The sequence below is a fragment of the Neopsephotus bourkii genome, unplaced genomic scaffold (assembly GCF_033783945.1).
Source record: "Neopsephotus bourkii isolate Nb327-2 ecotype Australia unplaced genomic scaffold, CSIRO-AGI_Nbou_v1 NB_1358, whole genome shotgun sequence".
Classification (NCBI taxonomy): domain Eukaryota; kingdom Metazoa; phylum Chordata; class Aves; order Psittaciformes; family Psittacidae; genus Neopsephotus; species Neopsephotus bourkii.
This window is the reverse complement of record NW_026901837.1, coordinates 5,661,017-5,681,875: the sequence shown is the minus strand read 5'-3', so window position 1 is coordinate 5,681,875 and position 20,859 is coordinate 5,661,017. Positions and strand designations below refer to the sequence as shown.

Genomic DNA, 20,859 nt, shown 5'->3' with positions numbered 1-20,859 from the left:
AAAAGATTAGGGTCTTCTTTACACCCTGTGTGATGAAGCTGTTCCTTTCAGATGCTATTGTAACCGGGAAGCTACTAGATGAGCTGCCCCAAAAATTGTCTGCAAGGAGATAGACTTAAAGTATATAAAAAAGAATCCCTCTCTGAACTTAACCAGTACAGCATGTAATTCACTAAGCTTTAATGGTGAATTTATTATGTGGAAAAATTTATTCCCTATCCCATCTTACCACCTGAAAAAATGAAAAAAAAAAAAAGGGAGAAAGGAAAATAGAAAGATTTCTTACGCAAACATTAGTTACATCTTCTGGTGAAATGGCAGGATGAAAAGAGCAATTAAGGTTCAAGGTCAAAATGAAATTCTGTTCACATCTTAGGCCTTCACACACAATTCTGCAAAATGAGAGAACTGAACAGAGGAAGAATTAACTGATTTCTTTTAAGTTTAGTAATTGCAAATGCAGAATGAATATCATTCTGCAGACATGGTGCCAGAGGACAACGCAAGCTAAAGAAATAATGGTAGTCCTGATAAATAATTTATGCATATCAAAAGCCGAATGAGATAAAGAAATGGAGAACACATTTGAAAATTTGGCAGTTGCTCAAAGCTTCTCTTCCAGTGGCTCCCAAGAGGGTGAGCAGGGAGCACTAATAAACTCTATGACCGTGTATAATTCATAAACTTTCCCTCTTTTTTTTTTTTCATTTTCAGTGCTTACAGTTTATAGTTAACAAAGGAATGAAGAGTGTCAGCTGATTCCTCCACTTAGTCTATTCATAAAGGGCAACTGTTTTCATCCCAAAACTGCATGTATATCCACCATTAAATCTGGCCCATTGAAAACATAAAAGACCCAATCCCTTCTGCCCACATCTTCATGCCTACTTTACATTTGTAATTTTATGACAGCTATTACAATGTGAGATTATAACACACACCAAAAAAAAGCCATTTCAGGATGATTTTTATTAACAGTTTTCTGCTATGGGTCTTGGTTAATGTTCAGATTGGATTTGTTATGGATTCATTCAATGGCAGTAGAGCAAACTCAGAACAAACCAGTGGATGCTGTCTGATGGCAAGGGGTTGTTTCTGAATGCATTACGTAGTAAGAAACTTCCCCCCTTCACACAACCACATTGGAAAAATTAAACAGACCTAAAGTTTATGTTCAGATAAAATTTGCCTTGAAATTGTTTTGATGGTCACATTGACAAACACGTGAAGTCATATTCTGAAAACGAATGCTGGGAAAGAGGGTTATTTTTAACTCTTCACACATCAGCAATTTGGTGCTTGATTTCAGGCACAGCACAATTCAGTTGCACAACCAGATTTTTGTAATTTAGTGTGGATCTGAGAAGCTTGATGATTTGCCTTTTAAGGATGTAACATTAAATACTTTAGACTATTAAGATTTCTCAGATGCCTTGGATTTTCAATTTTTAATCTTGAAGTCTGTCCAGAAACAAGAGACAGTGTCCTGTGGCCTTCTGAGGAAACCCTTTGCTTCCTACTTTGAGCACACAAGCAAAACACAGCACACTTCTCAGCTGCATGATAAGTTTCGAGCTGCTGAACGGCTGTGACAGTACTCACAGCCTCTGCTGCCATGTGTCAGGGTAACAGCATCTGGCTTGAGTGATCACAATAGAAGCCAGTGGAATACCAGAGGAGGAACCTCCAAACAGCTTCCCATCAGTATCAAAGATACAAAGAAATCACACAGTGCTCTCAGGGCACCTTTTCAGATCTGTTGTCCTGGGTAGGTAGATGGGAATGAAGGAGACTAATAGCAGCAGCTACAGAACTGGCTATAAGTCAGCTGCCCCTTGGTGATCCCCTGCACTCGTGCACAAGCTGTCATGAGACTGACAACAGGGATCCATTCCCTCAGTTCCTCTCTGGTGTTCTGCCTACCTCTGGGAGCCTCTTGAATGTTATTTGAATATTGTTTACTTCATTAATTTCCTCCTACCATCAATTGATGAATAAATTATTCATAAGTAAATTTATAAATTATTCTAGCAGTTCTATTGATGATTGCATAATATTGACCAAATAAATTATTCATTTTTCTTTTCCTCCACCGAATAACAAATAAATTATTTGTGAGTATTCTTTTTTTGATTATTAGATCAACTCTTCCATCTATTGAGACATTTGTAAGATGCCACTCATTCTGATAGCTGCACAATTTGTAATCAGGACCCTTTAGGACTTAATATTTTCACAGACAAACACAACTAGTTTAACTTTATTGTATATTTACACGGCAGTTGCTTTAAATATGAGGTCCTTCAGAACATGAGGAGGTGGTTTTGTATATTTCAAACCCCATTAAGAAAAACACAGATATTCTGGAGTTAATTCTCACCCAACCAATATATTTTTAATTGTGCAGGTTATTTTGCAGTTTTCTATATTTGTACGCAATAGTGTTGTAGCTGCAGCCCATGATCCTAAAAGGTGTTAGAATCATAGAATCATGTAGGTTGGAAAAGACCTTTCAGATCAAGTCAGGATGTAGGTTCTGTAAATAAGCATCAGGAACAAAGCCAAACCAGACAGAGACCGTGACTAATGGACCCTACAAACGTGACTATATAAGCCAGAAGTTATTTCAAGTTCCTGGGTAAAGTACATGTGCTAGTTCCATTGCTTTACTCTTTTCCTTTAATGATTCACCACTATGTGACAGAGAGGTGATAGCCCCTTCTAGTGGCATCTTTTCTAGCATATTTACCACACAGAAAAAAAATGTGTCTGTATCCAAAAACATGGACAGTCCATGTGGCAACTGTCATTATGACGGGCCAGTGGAAAAAAAAATTACATCTCTAGGAAAGTGATACTAAGTCATAAGCACCCATAGAGAAAGGACTAGATCCCCTCTATTCCATGGAGCTCAAGTTAGATTAAGTCGACAAAGTCAATCAAGATGCATTATCATGAAATCAGCATAAAGACCATGAATAATACACTGAAACATATCCTTTAAAAAGTTGCTCTAAAGGAGACAAAGAAGGCATCTCATGCCAGCAGAGGAACAGCCCTTCTGTAATTATTCAGGTGTTACTGCCAGCAAGGATCAGAAACACATACCTCTCTTTGCTGGACTCTTTCTTGCTGCAGAGTCCCACCAGTAAAGCATGTGCAAAGGGGTTTTGCTTGACTTTTTTATGGTTTTATTTTTTTAATTTAAAACCGTGGAGCTAAGCTGGATGCATGTAAGAGAGTGAATACAGCCCCAAGACAGCAGTTACTTCAGCTCACACTGCCCAATGGGAGGAAGATATAATGGGCTGTGCAAGGGAAGCAGGACTGTTGGTGAGCAGAGCTTATTTATGTGGAACTCTCCAGCACCATGCAGCTTTGTAACACCTGGCTGCTGCAGACAAGAGCTATCTCTCCTTGTTTTCCTTTTCTTTTCCACTGAGATGGGGGCTATAAGGTTTCACGCAGGCCAGTACAGCAGCGTAATGCTGGCCTTTAAAACACACGCACAGCAGACAATCACAGCTCTTTCATTTTCAGAGAAAACTGTTAACAGGTCTCCCACTCTCACAGAGGCATTGTAACAAGTTCCTGGTTAAACTGCTATTGATATTTTCACTTAGATTTCCACGTTAAAAATAGTCAGTACTACTTAGGGAAGTGTTGTGGTCAGGGCTTACAGTTATTTCTCAAAAATAAATGAGTGGTCTTTAGGATCAAGTTTTTAAACTCCCTTTCTTCCTGTTCCCCCAGTAGAAACCCCATGGAATATCCAGACACAGAAATATATAAAAAGGTATGATAGAGAAAGCAGAAAGGTAATAAGGGGTGCCTAGACAGATGTGGTGTAGTCAGAGACATGGGCTGGAAGAATGCCCTTTGCAGCACTGTTCAGAATGTATGTGAATGGACTACAGTTGTACTGGCCAAGGCCAGAGAAAAGACCACTGCAGTAGTTAGGATAAAAAGGTGAAGGGAATCCACGGCAAAATTTAAATATTTAGGTATGTAACAGACTCTATCTTTGGGACATTTAGGCAGAAAAAAGCTGTGAAATTTGGCTTGCATATAAGATTTCAGAGTGTAGTCTGAGCTATGTCTCAGATTAGGGGGCTGAGTAAGACCCAAAGATGCTGCTGATCCAGAATGAATGTAGGTGCTCCATATTAGATAGTGTGATGTGTACTCATCAGTAATGGGCAGTCCAGAATATGAGTTTGGACAAGAGAAAAGAAATGAGCACATGTACTACATGAAGACATGCAGACAGGCAAGAGAGAGCGGCCTGGTCCACACTACACCCAGAGGAAGCTGAAGCTGTGTAAGAAGCAAATCACAGAGTCACAGAAGCTGAAGCCGAACAGGACCAAGAGAAGATGTCGTTATACTTAGTTGTCTTGCAGTATCTTGCAGGATTATCTCACTGTTTTTATCACTGCTACTTAACTCTATTTTAGCAGAGTAAGACATAGCTGTGCAGGCAGTAGGTATTACTGAGAAACACATAACATGAGGGTTGACAGCAGTCTAGCTAGGCCAGTGTACCTGGCCTGAGGAACAAGGACTAAGATTAGGCTGCAACAAAATGTTCAGACTCACCCAAATTACTTTTTTATAATATATCCAAACATGCACAGAAAGGGGGGGGGGGGGGTGGTGTTATCTCAGACTGGATTTTTTTCTCACTGGGAAGTAAAAGCCATGGGCAAAAATCTACTTAGGTGCTTTTACTGTAAATGCAGTGTACCAGCAAAATATATTTGCACCTTGGTTAAATTGTTTCTGTTAGGCTTCCCATCTTGACTCCTAGTAATATTTTGCATTTAAGTCACTTTTGCTTCTTCTCTAAAGGAAAGTCACAGAAAACAAGAGACTGAAAACAAAGCCGCATGAGGCCATCTAGATTTGCCATTATAACAGCTAAGAGGAGAATTAACCTAAATTGTCTGCCAGTTTCAATTAATTAAAGAACCTGAAAACAGTTTTTCATGTTTTATTTCAGGTATGGTATTATTTGGGAAAAGGCAATTTTTTCTAGGAAAAAGAAAAAGGACAGAAGAAAGCTCTGTATATGTACCTACTTACCTTTCTCTCTGAGAAAAAACCCTGCTTTTTCTCAATCTGACAGCACTATTTGCCTCCCTTTGTGATATCTCTTTTGACTTATGCAGTTATTCCTCTACTCTTCATTTCACTGCATTTCCTCCTCAATCTCATTTTTCCTTTTTGATTGTTATTTTTGTTTGCAGTTGCAAAGCCAGCTGGAAAAAACAAGGCTGGTATTCTCTTTTGAAGACTGTGAAATTAGTACCTATTATAAATTTTCTACAGTCAGAAATGCAGTTCCACAGGTCTTCCATCTTAGTGTCATCAGCTCCACCATTCATGAGAAATGGAGGAGACAAGTAAGGTGATCATTTCAGAAGAAAAGGAGGGAAGTAGCTGGGGAAACATCATTAATTCGAAGAAAAGGGCCAACCCTAGGAAATTAATCCTGCGTTTTATGAAGAGCAGCGCAGGGTAATACACTCAGGATGCTGGCAAGGATACAGGCATCTGTATTTTGGACTAATGAAGTCCTATTAAGATCTATGTGCTTGGAAGTGTTCCTAGAGCACTGTAGCTAAGCGTGGATCATGGCAACCTAGTCATCATTCAGCAGAACCTGGCCACCTGACTCTCATGCTCGGATGCAATAAGGCAGTTTTCCTAAGCAGATGTGTCTGAGACCTCAAGGGCATCAAGGCATCTGAGATTCCTAACTACTCTGACAATCTGGCAGCAGATCTGTTTGGCACAGGGCACCACAAAGGCAATAGCAAGTTTTGGAATTGTTTCTCTCTTCCCAGCACCATCTTGCTCAATGTCTTTTAGTAAGATGCAAAAAGCATCCAGGGGTCAGGCTGAGAAAACAATGTGATAAAGAGCTGGTTATGGCCTTCTGTACTGTTGTCACTTGACACAGCAGCTACTTAGAGATAATACAACTATGGATACATGAGTCTTGAAAGTGTGTGGTGTTAAATGTCATATGGGCAGTGGACTAAATAAATAGCCATTACCATTCTCTATAGGCTTGAGAGAACACAGATATTAAGGTGATGAGCTTGGGATTACAAATCACAAATGCTCTTCCAGCACTGATAGTGTGCTAACTTCTGTGAAATGAACATATGCTTTTTTATCTGGTATTCACATACAGATGCCGATTCTGTGGATGGGCTTCCAGAGTATAGCAGCCTTTCTGGAGAAAGCATCTTACCACTTCTTTGCACAAAGAACTAGTGTCAAGGGCAGCATAAAGGTAGTCCTATATGCCAAAGCCTTACAATAGCAGGCAAAAAAAAAAAAAAAGGAATAAAAATTATTTATTGTCACAGCGGGGACATGAGAGTATAGGAAATCTTTATGTCAGAGTTTATCTGCATCATTTACTGTTTTCCATCAGCTTTTTTGACAATTTCTTCTCCACTGTTTCAGTCAATATGAATCATGAGGAGAAAAGGACTTGTTTAGTATACAGTAACACCTGAAATTGTGAACTTGTTCTATGTTTTAAACATACTTCCTTCTTTTCTTCCTTCATAACCTGAATCAAGCGTGTGTTAATCTTATTTTATCCAATCTCGCTCTTATGCTAGAGAGAAAAATTTGAAACTGTTGCCACTCATCAGAATTAAATTTCTTTTTGATATTAAAAAAAATGAACCATTAAGAAAAAAATCCAAATTCTATTTTTGCAGGCTCAGCACTTAGCCATTCCCTCAGAAAACTGGCATTTTCAAAGCTTTCAGTTCCCATTATCCATTTCATTTTACTGTGTCAAAAATTTGAAGAATTTTGCCTGTTCTTAGGCTATTCAATGCTATTGAGAATGAAAAATCTTCTCTCCAATGAAAAATCATGCTCTACTTTGTCATGATTATTCTAGCTCTTTGATACAGTCCACAAGGTGCAGTAGAACTGCTATAATTGAGCCACCGAAGTGAAAGGCCCTGGGGAAGAAGTACAGCAGGACTGTCTTTTTCTTGCCACTGGTCTATACCTCCTTCACTGGTGAGATAACACAAAAGGAAAGGGAGGACCTGGAGGAGATTAAAGAAGGAGCAGGAGCATGACTGGCTCTTCCAGACACACCATACGGAAAATCATGAGCTGATGAGATGATGCACACAATTTGAGGGATAAATCCCCTCCTTTCCCAAGCCCCACGTGATTTCCTACTCCAGAAAAAGTCTAAACGCTTGATTTGTATGAACTTTACTCACAGTGATAACTGCAGGAAGCTGTAGTTAACATTCAAGCAACATAATACAAAATCAAGAGAAATGTGACAAGTGATCAATCCCAAGTTGTTTTCTCAGTCACAGTGTTTAAATTCCACATTAACTCAAAGATCTTTCTGCAGTGTACGAAGACAAATATTTGTTGGTCAACAGATGACCCTTGCTAGTGTGCAAAATCAAAAAAATCTATGCCAACTGATTGATAAATTAATCTAAAAACCCACCTATTCTTTCAGCATCCTTTGTGCATATTTGCCTGTGGTTTGTACTTCTCTTTGATTAATCACATCACTCCATCAGGACTGTATCTCTTCAGTCTGTTTATGAAAAGATTATATGTTGCCTTTCTTTCTTACACTTCTATTTATAACTAACCACATGCTATTCATTTATCTGTAGCATCTTCTCATTTTGGCTCCATGTGTCCAAAAATTTCCCTCTGATCATTTTCAAGCAAGCTCCTTGTGAACTTCTTGTCTCATTGTCTGTTTATTCAGCATAGGCTATTACAGAAACAGCTTCTGTTTTCAGTGCATCAGCACAATTTGTAGTGTTATCAAATTCAGACTTTTACCAGTAGTACCATCACTGGTGTGTTTTTTTCTGTTTTCTCTTACTCATTTGACTTTGACCTGACTTGAACCTAAAACTAAGTTTTATAGGAGCTCACTGAAAATTCACATTATTTATCCAGGACATGCAATATCTTCCTTTATCCATGATCACTTCGTCTTCTTAGGAAAAGTCCATGTGTTTTTCAATTGGTATTATCAACAGAGTTCTACATAGTTGTACTGTCTTTTCTTGCCAATAACCCCAGTCCTCTTACCAGAAAGCACATGGGGAACATGGGGAATGGGGTTGGGTGAGGCATTCACATCAATAGAGATAAGGCTGCTTTCTAGGGCTAAATGAAGCTTCTTTATTTAATGTTATTTAACTTTACCATGTCAACCTAACAAATTAGATCAGCTGTGCATCTGAAATCACAAAGCACATTACATTTTTTTGTCCACATGATGTTGCACACACTTTCATTTCTAGAAATTATGCATTCCACACTGTGATTTTTTTGTGTTCTTTGTGCATCACGACCCTCTTGGATAGCCAGGAAGGAACTCGCTTTGTATGCATATTTAACTAGATATTTCTGATGTAAGCCCACTGGAAATATTTAGCTCTTTTGGTGGAAAGTCCTACATTCAGCATCCAGCCTCTGCGAAAGTTCTGCCTGCAGTTTTCCCAACCCTCCTCATACTGGTCAGTATCTTGTGTGGCAGTTCAGCTGTCAACCCTAACAGAGAACAATTATTTTTTTTCTTAAAAATATCCCCGCCCTAATTTGCCTCAAATAACTGCTAAAATCTTGTCACTTTGGATTATATTTTATCTTGCCTTCCAGCTTCTTGTTAAGTTTAAAAGTGTGCGTTCCTTACAGAAAACTTTGTGCAGCTTATAATATGACCTGGAATTTTCATTTCTTCCTTTTCATTTCTTCTTTCCATTTCATTTCAGTGTTGCCATGTTAGTCTCCAGCAACATTTCTGCCTTAGGGACCTTCACCTTAATCACATTTTGGTTGTATTAACTCTGTGGCTTAAATAGAAATGTTTTTTTTTCGGTCCTTTCCTCTGTCACATAGACCTATCACAGTATATCCATTGCAAGACGCAGCCTTTTCTGAAGCTGAGATATTATTTAACTACAATTTCTTTTCATTAAAAAAATCCAACATCTAAGGAAAGTATTATAAAGGTCACAACATCTCTGGAATGAAACTCCTTCAATTGACTCGGAGAAAACTCCGGGAACAAACTTGTCAACAAAGTTTTTAAGTTGACAAGCAGGCATTCTTTATTGCTGCTCCGGGAAACACGGGGGATAGCTCCTCCTAACCTGTGTCCCCATATTGCTACACAAGCCATCCTTATATAGTCCCTGGGCATACATACATATTCATGAGGCTACATATGGATTACATTATTTTCCAGAGAGTTCCCCGCATGCGTACAGAATTGTGGTGGTGGTCTCTGAGGGTCCTTTACTTCTTCCAACAATCTTCATCACCTCTGGCAGCCTTTGAAGTAAGCACAGTAGATGCTTATACCAGTTTAATTGGCTCGTTAACACTACAGACATAACAATTCTCCTGTCCTCCTACTTATCAGCTAGTTTAACTGCAGCCCTTCCTGGACACCTGCCATTCCCAGATACTCATCCTTGTGTCCTGTTCTTCTAGCTTTTTTTTCTTAACATTCATTTTATACTAAGGTCATAGGGTCTAAAACTATGTCAACTATAACAATTTATCTTGCACAAGAATTCTCAGTATGTTCTCTAGCTATACTGTTTTTTTTTTAATGTGTATCATGCACCTCAGTAATTTTCCATTGCTACTGTTACAGAACCATCAAACTTAACATTACTTAAAACTGATTCTAAAGGTTTGTATATTTCATTTTGTAATTTTGTTCCCCCCCTTGTCTCACCACAGGCTTTAAATTAGATGTTAAAAGTGATAACTAAAATGAAACAAAGAAATAAATAATGTTATATTTGCATTTCTAGTGGGTGTTTACTACTTGTCACTCTGTGGAAGCTTTTTTGGTTGGTTGGTCTGTTTCTTTTCTTTAAATCTTACTGCAAACATTAATGTCAAGGTCATGAGACTTTCCTTCAGGAAATAGCTCTTCGTTAATTTGATTTCATTATGACCTGATGAACTCCACAGCCTTAGCGAAGCCTGCAGGTAGGACTTAACTGAGGTCCAAGAGCCTGTACAAGAGAGAACGCGTGGACAGCACTTTAATTTCATGTACAGAGGGATGCATATGTATGTGTTTTCTGAGAAATAAAATTTAGAACTAATTGTTGTAATGCTGAAGTGACGTTTTACTTAGGGGGACCAGCCCTGAAGGATTTAAAACTGTAAATCTATGAAAATTCTCTATCATCATCATTATGATGTCCTCTTTCCTCTTCTTTGATTAAATAACTTAAAGAGTAATTAGCAATAACATATCAACATAGATTTTTCTTAACAATTAAGCTTCTGCTATTCTGCCTTGCTTGTTATCTAGAATTCCTCATTTATATGACATTTTTATGTTTATTTTTCAAGGCTAAGAAAATATATACTACAAGAAAGGCAAAAAGATATCATATAGTTAAGTCACTAGACAGGGAGTCACACATTTCACACTGAATCCCACTGGTGCTACAGGTTTTCTCTGTGACCTTGAGCAAATCACTTAATCTCTCTGTACTTCTGCTCCTCATTTATATTTTAAAGGATGATAATACTTCTTCTGTCTCTGTGTTTACATTGCAAATTCCTTTTACTCTGTGTTTTATATAATTCTTGTTGCAATAAGGATCTTATCTAAGAATTCCTATTACAGAGTTGCTTTTGCTATGTTAAAAGCAATATATTCTATACGATGAGCTGTCCTTTATGATAGGTTATCCTGAGCTATGACTTAGCTGTATAAGCAGTTACTATTAATGCCAGAAGTTCTAAATTTGCAGACTTTGTGTAACAGTGGCCAGTCAAACCTTGCACTCTCACTACCCACCAATTCTGTATCTAGCTATGTGCTTATAATCTATCCCAGTCTTGCCTGCTGAAAATCCAAAGGCTGGAGAAGAAGTGAGCTCAGAGTGAGCTTTGCTAGAACTAAAACATAAGAAACTTGACATCAAAAATTGTTCAAGGTAAGTCCAGTCAAAATTCAGGGGGAAGAAAGCAGTCTCTGTTGAAACTATTCCATAATACATGAAACATTCCTTGGTTGAGGGAATGAGACTATGGATGAGTAGTTCAGGTGATTTAAGTTTATGCTTTTGGGTTTTGTAACAAAAGGATCAATTTGATGATTAAAGCATTCATTTGGTAGGTAGGCAATATAACTTTACATCCCCTGAGCTAGTGAGAGGATTTGAACTTAATTCTCCTGTATATGTATAAGAAAACCCAGGACAAGTACAGAGTGAGGAACCACATCATCTTAGACTGTGCTTTTAAAGGAGGAGCTTATCTCTATCCTCAGTTCTTTCAAAAAGTATTATGCATGCAGTCCTGAGTTTCCTAAACAAGTCTACAGTTCTGAACACAAACTTCATGCCTAGGGAAGATACAGGCTAAAGACAAACAGTCTTACTCAGCACCTCTTTCTGCCTTACCTAGGGACATCCTGGTTATTCTGGTTGCATATTCTTGGCACAAGGTCATATCTTTTGACTCTTGCCTGCCTCATACTTAAGAGTATTTGAAGCAAAGCTCATTTGTGGGCTTTTGATAGTCTCTGGAGCATATCAGAAAAGGAAATTTAAGCCTATGCTTTGATGTTGCTAAAATCTGGGGATAAATCATGCTCAGTTCAGGGATGCTATTTTGCGTCCCGCCAGGTCTTGAGATGACAGCCAAGGCTGGTGTCAGGCAGATGAGGTGCCTAAGATGTTCTCCACAGAACAGGCACTCATCACAGGGAAAGATGTGGTAGTGTTGAAAAAACATCATTGTACTCACCCCAGCTGCATGCTTCTTAGCTTTGTCACCATGGACTTGCTGGCATAGATCAGGAAACATACTAGTTTAGATTTCTCTCCAGCTTGCACTCTAATAATAATAGAGACAGAGTAAACATGCCCCCATATACTATGTGCACAGGAGCTGCGAGCCTAACTCCTGGTTACTGCTGTCTCACTTGGCAGCAAAGCATTTAAGTATCTGTTGAAATCTAGCCCAGGCTGATTCTGAAGGGCTTAAAGTCCGATAACATTTACCTAACAAGAGATCCTATTTCAATACAAGCCCATACACCACCAAGACCCAGAATATGGCTATCAGACAGCCCTAGTAATGGTGGGTGTAGCTGAACTGTCCTTCCAGAATTATCACCCTATTCCAGACACATTGCCTGGAGCTATCATGTGGGGCAGAAAAGCAGTAGCAAACAAAAAAGTTTTAACTACTTACTTTACAGTTTAAAAAGATTTTGCAAGCATGGCTTAATCACTTGCAACAACTGATTAAATGTTATCCTGCATATTGCTTTCTGGTCAGTGCTTTATGTGTTCTTGTCTCCACAGACTGAAGAAGTCCTGAAGATTGATGGAGGGCCATGCTATTCAAACAGCAGGCGTTGCTGAGACAGAAGCTCTTTGTGCTAGGCAGCCTTGCTATTGGAAGTCTCCTATATCTAGTTGCCAGAGTTGGGAGCTTGGATAGGTAAGTCATTAAATGGCAGCTCTCTTAATTTTAAGTGGGCTCAGGCTGAGATTTTGCTTCAAGGATCTGATTATTTTATTTTTTTGTGTGTCTACTCATATATAGAAAGACAGAAAGACTGTCTATTCTAGTAGTGGTTTTCATTGTTCTTTCCTCCACTTTGGAGAAGAGAGTAGGAAAATAGAGTCACAGGTCATCCCTGTCAGAGTATTTCTATCTGTCCATTTGTATTCTAAGCACATTGACACTTGTTTTCAGAGAAGAAATAAACCAGCATCCAGTAAAAATGTCATTACAGTAGGTCATTTTTGTCTGTGTGCATGTGTGTCGATGTCTAGTTTCAGCAAAACAGTTATGATGTATTTATATATCATCTTTTCTAAATTTATGAGCAAGCAATTAATGTGCTACAGTGGTAGTTAAAATTAAGTATGAGCCTGCAGAGTAGCTCATCAAGTTTTGAATACTATTTCACTTGAAAGATTGCTTTAGGGTTTGAGAACTGTATCTTAATTAGCCAGTATTTTCTGGAGCTGAATGTGCCAAATAAGTGGGTTTTCTCTGCAAGTGATTTCCTGGAGAGCAGTAGAAAATCCAGCAGAGGAAATCAAAGAGTATTTGGCACTTTTGACCAGGCTGAGTTTTTACTGGTTACTGACAGCGCAACGGTAGTGCTACTTGCACTGACGCTGCTGTTTCAGTTACCTTTAAAATGGCCTGGGGTGGCTTTCGTAGGTGCTACTCAAAGACAGGATTAAAATAAGAAAAAAGCTGTTTCAAAAAGGTTGACTGAAACAAGGCTTCAGTATTTCCAGAAGCTGGTAGACAGCTTGTCAGTGCTAATGCTCTATTAGCATCCCTCTTTTAAATTATGGAAAATATTAGCTGAGTTAAAAATTGTGACACAATCCTGTGGGAATATGCAGTGCACGGAAAGTGAATTGAAAACAGATATCTAGAGTCCATTGCTAGGTAATGTTGAGCTCCATCTAAGGTCACTGGGCACCTTCTTCAGCTGCTTAAATCTACTCCAGAGGGGGGGAGACTGTACTCAGCTAGGACCAAGTGCACTGGAGATTAAGCCCCAGAATTTGCATCTTCTTTTGCCTGGTGGTCAAAGCACCTCTGAAGCTTCAGAGGTGAAAACTTCACTGAGCCTAATGTGATGCTGTAAATGGAGGCAGAAATCCTTACTGGTCCCACAAAAATATATTTTATGCTAAGAGGCATGAAATCTAATTAACCTTATGCAATTATCTATGCTTGCACATCTACAGAATTTACTGATGACTATAAAATTATCTCGCCATGGTATTTGACTTGCTGACCTCCTGCGGCAGTGAATTCCACTGGTTTCATATATAATGTTGCCAATGGCAGTAAAATTCAGTTTCATTCTCTTGCAGTACCGAGTGTGAAAAATACCACACTGATACAAAGCAGCCCCCCTTTCATTTTTTTGTTATTTGTCATGAAAGAGAGAGAGAATGAGCCACTGGAAAGGATGAGACAAGAATGAATTAACTGGAAAAATTTTTCTGCCTCAGCACTAGGGCACAATCTAAAGTTGTCGAGTCTGTCAGTAAAATGATGCTGAGTGGCTTCAATAGACTTTGGAATAACTAATTGTTCAGGAAGAAATCCAGATTCATTTATGTTTAATTTATGCTGATCTAATTTGAACAAGAGAGCTGGGGATGGCCCACGTTTAATAGCCTCATATTAGGCTCTTCAACAGGAATGTTTTTGAGTTTTCTTAGGCCTGAAGGGAAATTACCACTAGTTTGTCTGATTCATTGAGTCAGAAAGTCCAATAAGCTGAGCACTTCCCGCCAGGGGAGGCCACTGTCCTTCAGATCCTGAGTGTATGGAGCTGCTTCACATGTGGAAGCTCAAACACATTCTGTGCCTGGCAATTTTAAGAAGACCTGGGTCATTCTTGTTAAGTTCCTTGACTCCCTCGTTGGAAGTACAGGGAGCCTCTGCATCCAATTTCCATGCTCCCAACTGCTCCTGCTGGCATCAGGTTTATGATCTTTTATCGCTGTGACACCTCCATTGGAAGGTAATTAGCAAGTATTCTGGATCAGGAGAGACAGCACTGCTACTTGTCTCTAAGATTGCTCAGGTTTGTTTTAGCTGTTTTGAAATTTTTTAAAAATTATGTTCCCTAAGATAAATTGTTTTACATTAGGTTTTCTCAAAAAGAGTATTTGTGGAGTTTCACTGTAGTAGTTTGAGAAATTGCCTGTTTTGGGAGAACAACTCAGCGATATAATAATTGTCATACACTATTTCTTTGGAAAGGACTGTTATTTTAATGAAAAAAATTACTCAGAGAATTAAAAAAAAAAAATAACATCTTGCAATATAACAGTAAATAGTTACATCTGGGGATTCAAGTACCAAGAACAGAGAGCCTGCTTACTACCAACACTGCCAAGATCTTTTAAAGGGTAATTTTTATTGTTTAAAAAAAAGAGAAGGGGAAAGATTAAGAAACATGAAAAGTAACACATTGAAGAAGGACTTTTAACAACATCCAATCTTAGACTAGAGTATATCTTGGGTATTTATTTACTTTTAAAGGAAACCACCCTGTTTGACAAGCTGTTGTGTTACACTGAAGGCAGTGATAAGTGTCTTTTTGAGCAAAAGAGATAAAATTAGTTGAGATGGGCCTGGAACTGCTGTTGTGGAATCCTCCTTGCTGAAAACAAATAACAAATACACAGAAGGAGAGGGAAGAGGAGAAGAGAGAAAGCAATTACAGCTTCTGTTTCTTTTGCTTTTAACTGCCACCTTGCTGCTGCAGAAAGACTGTCCTACCAGCCACACCACAATCTGATCAAACTGTATCACTTTTAAATCAAGACATTGCTTTCTGCTTGTTCTTTTATATGGTTTTGTTGTTGTTGTTTGGTTTGTTTGTGGTTTGGGTTTTTTTAATTGGCAGGTTTGCAGCAACATTTGTTCTTTGCCACCAAGTCAGGATCTTAGTCAGTAGACAGCAGAGAGCAAAGGAGAAGATGAGCCTAGCTGCTGAGAAAAGAAATAACAGGAGCTCATTCCTCATCACACTTTCTAATTAGTCTGCAGGACTTAGCTGCAGCTCATGTGAACCTAACAGTGTCACCTGGGCTGTTTTTCAGTTCTGTCTGGACAGTCTGTATCTCTCAGCATCTGGATAATCAAGGAAAACACCTAGCGGGTCAGCCAGGGGGGATCAAACTTATTTTGTCCCAAACATCCATTGTCTTAGCATCAGTGTCAAATTAGAGACCTCAAGAAGCAGTGATGGATGGAAAAGCCATAAAGAAATAAATAATTCTGTCCTGAAAGCAGGGTTTGAATAATACACAGTAAATGAGTGAGGGGCCACATGCTGAGAGACCATAATAAATACTGAATACCTAAACAGCTATTAATGAGCATTGCCCATCTGGTATACTGGCTGAGGCAGGGGTCCTGTGAAAAATAATAGCATGTGGCTGTGAAATTTAAGAACTGTATCATAATATATATGCAGAGCCAGCTCATATTAAAATTGCCTATGCACCCTTTGTTCTTACATATCCTTAATTTTGGAGAGCATAGCTGTGCAAACTTATTAATAATAATTTTTTTAGGACTTTAGAAGCTGTCTCTCCACATCAATTTCATCTTCAATGCAATACTGGCCTGTATAATTACTAAAGCGCTGAAACAGGAGTGGAGGTGAAGGCTTATTTAAGGTTGTGTGGTAGCAAAATTTTAATGTTTTTATTACTGAGTCATTTCTTACATTCACTGAAACCAAATGCAAGAAGGAAGTATAAAAAAGTGGAAAATAGGTGAAATAATTGCAGATGAATATAAAAGAATAGCACAAAAATGTGGGGCAAAAGAAGCCCCACAGAAGAAAAGAAAATGAGGTTTTGTAGGAAGAAACATTCGTGATGATAAGAAAATCATTGATGTAATGATGCAGTAAGTGCATTTTTTAAAACTTTTCTTGCCATTCTGTCTGTGCCTTCCTAATCGTGTCTGATTCAGAACCTTGGTCTTTCTGATTCACAAGGAAACACTGGGCAACTTCCAAAGAGGAAGGAAACTATTGAAAAGTGATGCCTAGAAAGCTGTTTCTCATCCTGTTTGCTTCTCTTCAATAAAAAGGCCAACTCTGGATCAGCAGCTAATAACAACAACACAATGGGAAGTGCAGGAAAGAATTCAGGCTAGAACAGGAAAAATGTTGAAAAGAAGCAACTTACATGAACTGGATTTTTAGACCAAAATGAACAAATAAAATTCATCTTAGAATGCTTTAAGAACTGCCAAGGCAATCACAAATTAATGAGGAGTGTGGGAGGTTAAGCAAGGTTCAAGAAGCCCTGAGAACTGTAATCATAGTGCCTATGTTTGAAAAGAGCAGGAGGGTGGAGTTAGGAGTTACTCAGCTAAATCACAGCAAAAGACCAGAACAAATAAACAATTTTCAAGCAATAATCACTGGAATAATTAAATAAAAGTTGATAGCTGGGCTGATGACACTGTATTGTAAAAGGTTTCCAAGAGCGTGATTGCCTTATGCAGAAAACATGCCTTAAGAGATAGCCTTTTTTTACAAATACCTCTTATTTTGCTTGCAGGCTGCAGCCCCTCTGCCCCATCGATGGTCGATTTGGACCCCACAGCCAGGACGAAATCCCACTGCGAGCTCTGCAGTTCAAGCGAGGGTTGCTCCATGAATTCCGAAAGGGCAATGCCACCAAGGAGCAAATACGACTGCACAATCTTGTCCAGCAGCTTCCCAAGGCCATTATCATTGGGGTGAGGAAAGGAGGCACCCGAGCACTACTGGAGATGCTGAACCTTCACCCTGCCGTGGTCAAAGCTTCTCAAGAGATTCACTTCTTTGACAATGATGAGAACTATGCCAAGGGGATTGAGTGGTACCGGAAAAAAATGCCTTTTTCTTACCCACAACAAATAACAATTGAGAAAAGCCCCGCGTATTTTATCACTGAGGAAGTACCTGAAAGGATTTACAAAATGAACTCATCTATCAAATTATTGATCATTGTCAGGGAACCTACCACAAGAGCTATTTCTGATTACACTCAGGTGCTGGAAGGTAAGGAAAGAAAGAACAAAACTTACTACAAATTTGAGAAGCTGGCTATTGATCCTAGTACCTGTGAAGTGAACACTAAGTATAAGGCAGTGAGAACCAGCATCTACACAAAACATCTGGAGAGATGGTTGAAATACTTCCCGATTGAGCAGTTTCATATTGTGGATGGAGACCGGCTCATCACAGAACCACTGCCAGAACTCCAGCTGGTCGAGAAGTTCCTAAATCTTCCTCCGAGGATAAGTCAGTACAATTTATACTTCAATGCCACCAGAGGGTTTTACTGCTTGCGATTTAACATTGTCTTTAACAAGTGCCTGGCGGGTAGCAAGGGACGCATCCATCCAGAGGTGGATACCTCTGTCATTACCAAATTGCGCAAGTTCTTTCATCCTTTTAATCAAAAATTTTACCAGATCACTGGGAGGACATTTAACTGGCCCTGAACTAAACTTCATACAACATTTTCTGTTGCACCTGAGATATACAATAAATGTCTCTGCTAAAATATGCACTTTTCATAGACACGGCTGTCAAAGTAACTTTTTTTCATGCATAAGTGTATATATGCAGTGTGTGACCAAATATATGTGGGAACAATTTTTTCTACAGAGCAGTAACTAACATAAATTTACTGTCAGCATAGTTGCATCTTTTAAGATATAATAACAAAGGGAAAGGAGGTATTTAGAGAAATAAAGTCAGACACCGTTGAAAGGGTCAGTGTTCCTCTCGCTTAGTGAAGTGTTTATGTGACATACTTATTGATCTAAGCAGAACACTAGTTTATGCCATAAAAATTCATGTCAAAATCTGTGAATCTGTGATAAAGCATAATCTTCAGGCTATATTTGGTATATATATTGCTAAAGGAATACTGATGCTTTAAACACAGTGCTGAATTTTTACAATGAGAGTGGATAGTACTATTTTCTTATTATTTGAAATTAATATCTGATCTCATACAAACTACATTGTTTCAGAGTTCCTGTGGTGAGTTTGCACTATTGTTTTATTGTATGGACCATAGTGTCACTTGTAGCATGTCAATCGTGTCAAAAAAAAAGTCAAATAATTTTTTTCTTCTATGCTTGTGTGTCAACAAAGCTAAACATCGCTGTACATAGTGTACAATCTTTGTAAATACTGGTTTCACACTAAGTAATTCTATTTTGTAAACTGAATATGGCTATTTAATTTATTGTGAAAATTAAATTTATTGTGGTATTTAAAAATGGAATGGATTAAAATTACCTATACGTGCAATGGCTTTTCACCTTTACTTGATGTACATCAGTGTGGTCCCTTAGCCCAGACAGACCACGTGTATGTGTGTGAGAGAGCACTGCATGTATAAACTTGGTTTCTAGACAGTTGAGAAAACTGATACATGTGGTGTAGCTGAGTTTATTAAAAAACTCATCCATCCGGGAATCTGGTTTAACACACACCTCAAAGAACATCATTGCTGTCCTGTTGCAGCACTTTGCTGTAATTAATTCAGTTGCAGTAGCGTGTGAGCTAAAAAATGACTTTAGAAGCTCACTGTAACCAGGTGTATCAAAAAAAGCAGAGCAACCATTAAAACCAAAATGACAGACAGAAAAACAAGATTAGAAGAAGAGTTATAGAGATTTCAGCACCAAAAGCTGGTGGTGTTTCAGAAGTCAAAATAAACAGTTGTCATACCTCTGCTTTTATCTGGTAACGTGCACCTGGTAACAAACAGCCAAGCACAGTATCGTTATTACTGGCATAAACATACAGCTAATGTTGCCATTCAGTAAGTGTCAAGAAATTAGTTCAGCAAATAAGTATTTTTATGCTTTATACATTGTATGGCTCTTAAAAGATTCATAAGCAAAAGAATAAAAGCAATTGGAAAATGTCTTTTAAAAGGAGAATACAGGATGAAAAAAAAAAAAAAATAACCCAACCAAAACTGAAAACAAAGCACCAACCACTTCAAACCCAACATCTAAAGATTGATGAGGACACAGATTTTGGAAGGTATCCAGAATGTGAATATTCCCAGCTATGGTAGCAGAGTGGTTGGTGGTTCAGATTATAATAAGATCACGTTTTCCCTGTGGGCTGTTTATCTTGCTCAGTGATTTGCAAGCATCGGTTTTCTAAATAAGTGATTCTTAAAACTCTTGTGAGAGATTGCTACTTGTCTTGCTGTATCTTTAATCATATGTGCTAGCACTGTGAGCAATGTGCCCTTTCTACATGCTGCTTCAAAGCCTTGCCAACAAAACATGGTAGAACATATGTGAAATTTTCTCCAGTAGCTACAATGCTACTCACTGTTTTCCTGTATAAGACTCCTTTATCCTGCCCGCATCCAGACATAAAAGCTGAGATACTTAACTAACATAATAGTGTTCAGTGAGGAGATTTTATCCAATTTAACATTTTTATGATTTTCAGGTAAGCAGACAGATTCCAGGTGGCTTTGGGTGGTACTGGCTTTATATAGCCCTGACTACAAATTATAACTGAAGGCTGAGAAGTATTTTCAATGAAAGGGACAAATGAGGACAAAGCTATCTCTAAGCATAAAATATCCATTTGAAATGAATATCTTTCTGCATTGATCAGAAAAATCACAGAGACTGTGATCTAACAGGCACGACTACACTCATTCCTGTTAAAGTCAGCTGGCTTAACTCCAGTTTATCATTTGCAATTTTGGAGACACATGGGTAAATTTAGGCGATATCTTACACAAATCTGGTTCAGAAAGCACAGAGGAATAGTCAGGAATAGCAGAGGAGGAAAGAGGATTCAGATGCATTGCAATGTATCAAGAAACCTAAAAGAGCAGGAGAGTGACACACTTTCACTGAGACTGCAATGCAACGTCCTTGAGTCTTTTTGACACGACCTAGTGAAAAGAAAATTTCCAAACTGAATCTTAATACATAGATCCAACACAACACCCAAAGCACACTCTTAGGTTAATGGGGATTTTGCTGCAGTATTCATAACGGGTTTGAGAAGTTCTGACCTTATGGTATTTACTTCTTCAGGCGCAATTTGTTAATAATTCATTTCAGCATCTATGCTTTGCTTTCCAAATACTGAGTGAATCATTTCTATTCAAATTGATCATGAGTGTTCAGACTGGAAAGAGCACTCTTAGATTGAGTTTATGATTACAGAATGATGCACAGCTATATGAAGTTGCAGCTGTTAACTTACGGCATTCAAGTTCTCTAAAC

The 20,859-nt window shown here is 38.4% G+C and overlaps 1 protein-coding gene across 4 annotated transcripts in view; it reads left to right on the top strand.

Moving 5' to 3' along the window:
* The window catches only part of HS3ST5 (heparan sulfate-glucosamine 3-sulfotransferase 5), a 203,124-nt gene extending 184,226 nt beyond the window's left edge, over positions 1 to 18,898 (top strand). For all 4 annotated transcript variants that reach the window (XM_061366853.1, XM_061366850.1, XM_061366851.1 and 1 more), the window contains 2 exons: positions 12,378 to 12,516; positions 17,148 to 18,898. In XM_061366853.1, coding sequence (XP_061222837.1) covers positions 12,410 to 12,516; positions 17,148 to 18,078 — 1,038 coding nt within the window. In that variant the 5' untranslated portion in view covers positions 12,378 to 12,409 and the 3' untranslated portion in view covers positions 18,079 to 18,898. The remainder of the gene's footprint in view (positions 1 to 12,377; positions 12,517 to 17,147) is intronic.
* The last annotated feature ends 1,961 nt before the right edge of the window (positions 18,899 to 20,859 follow it).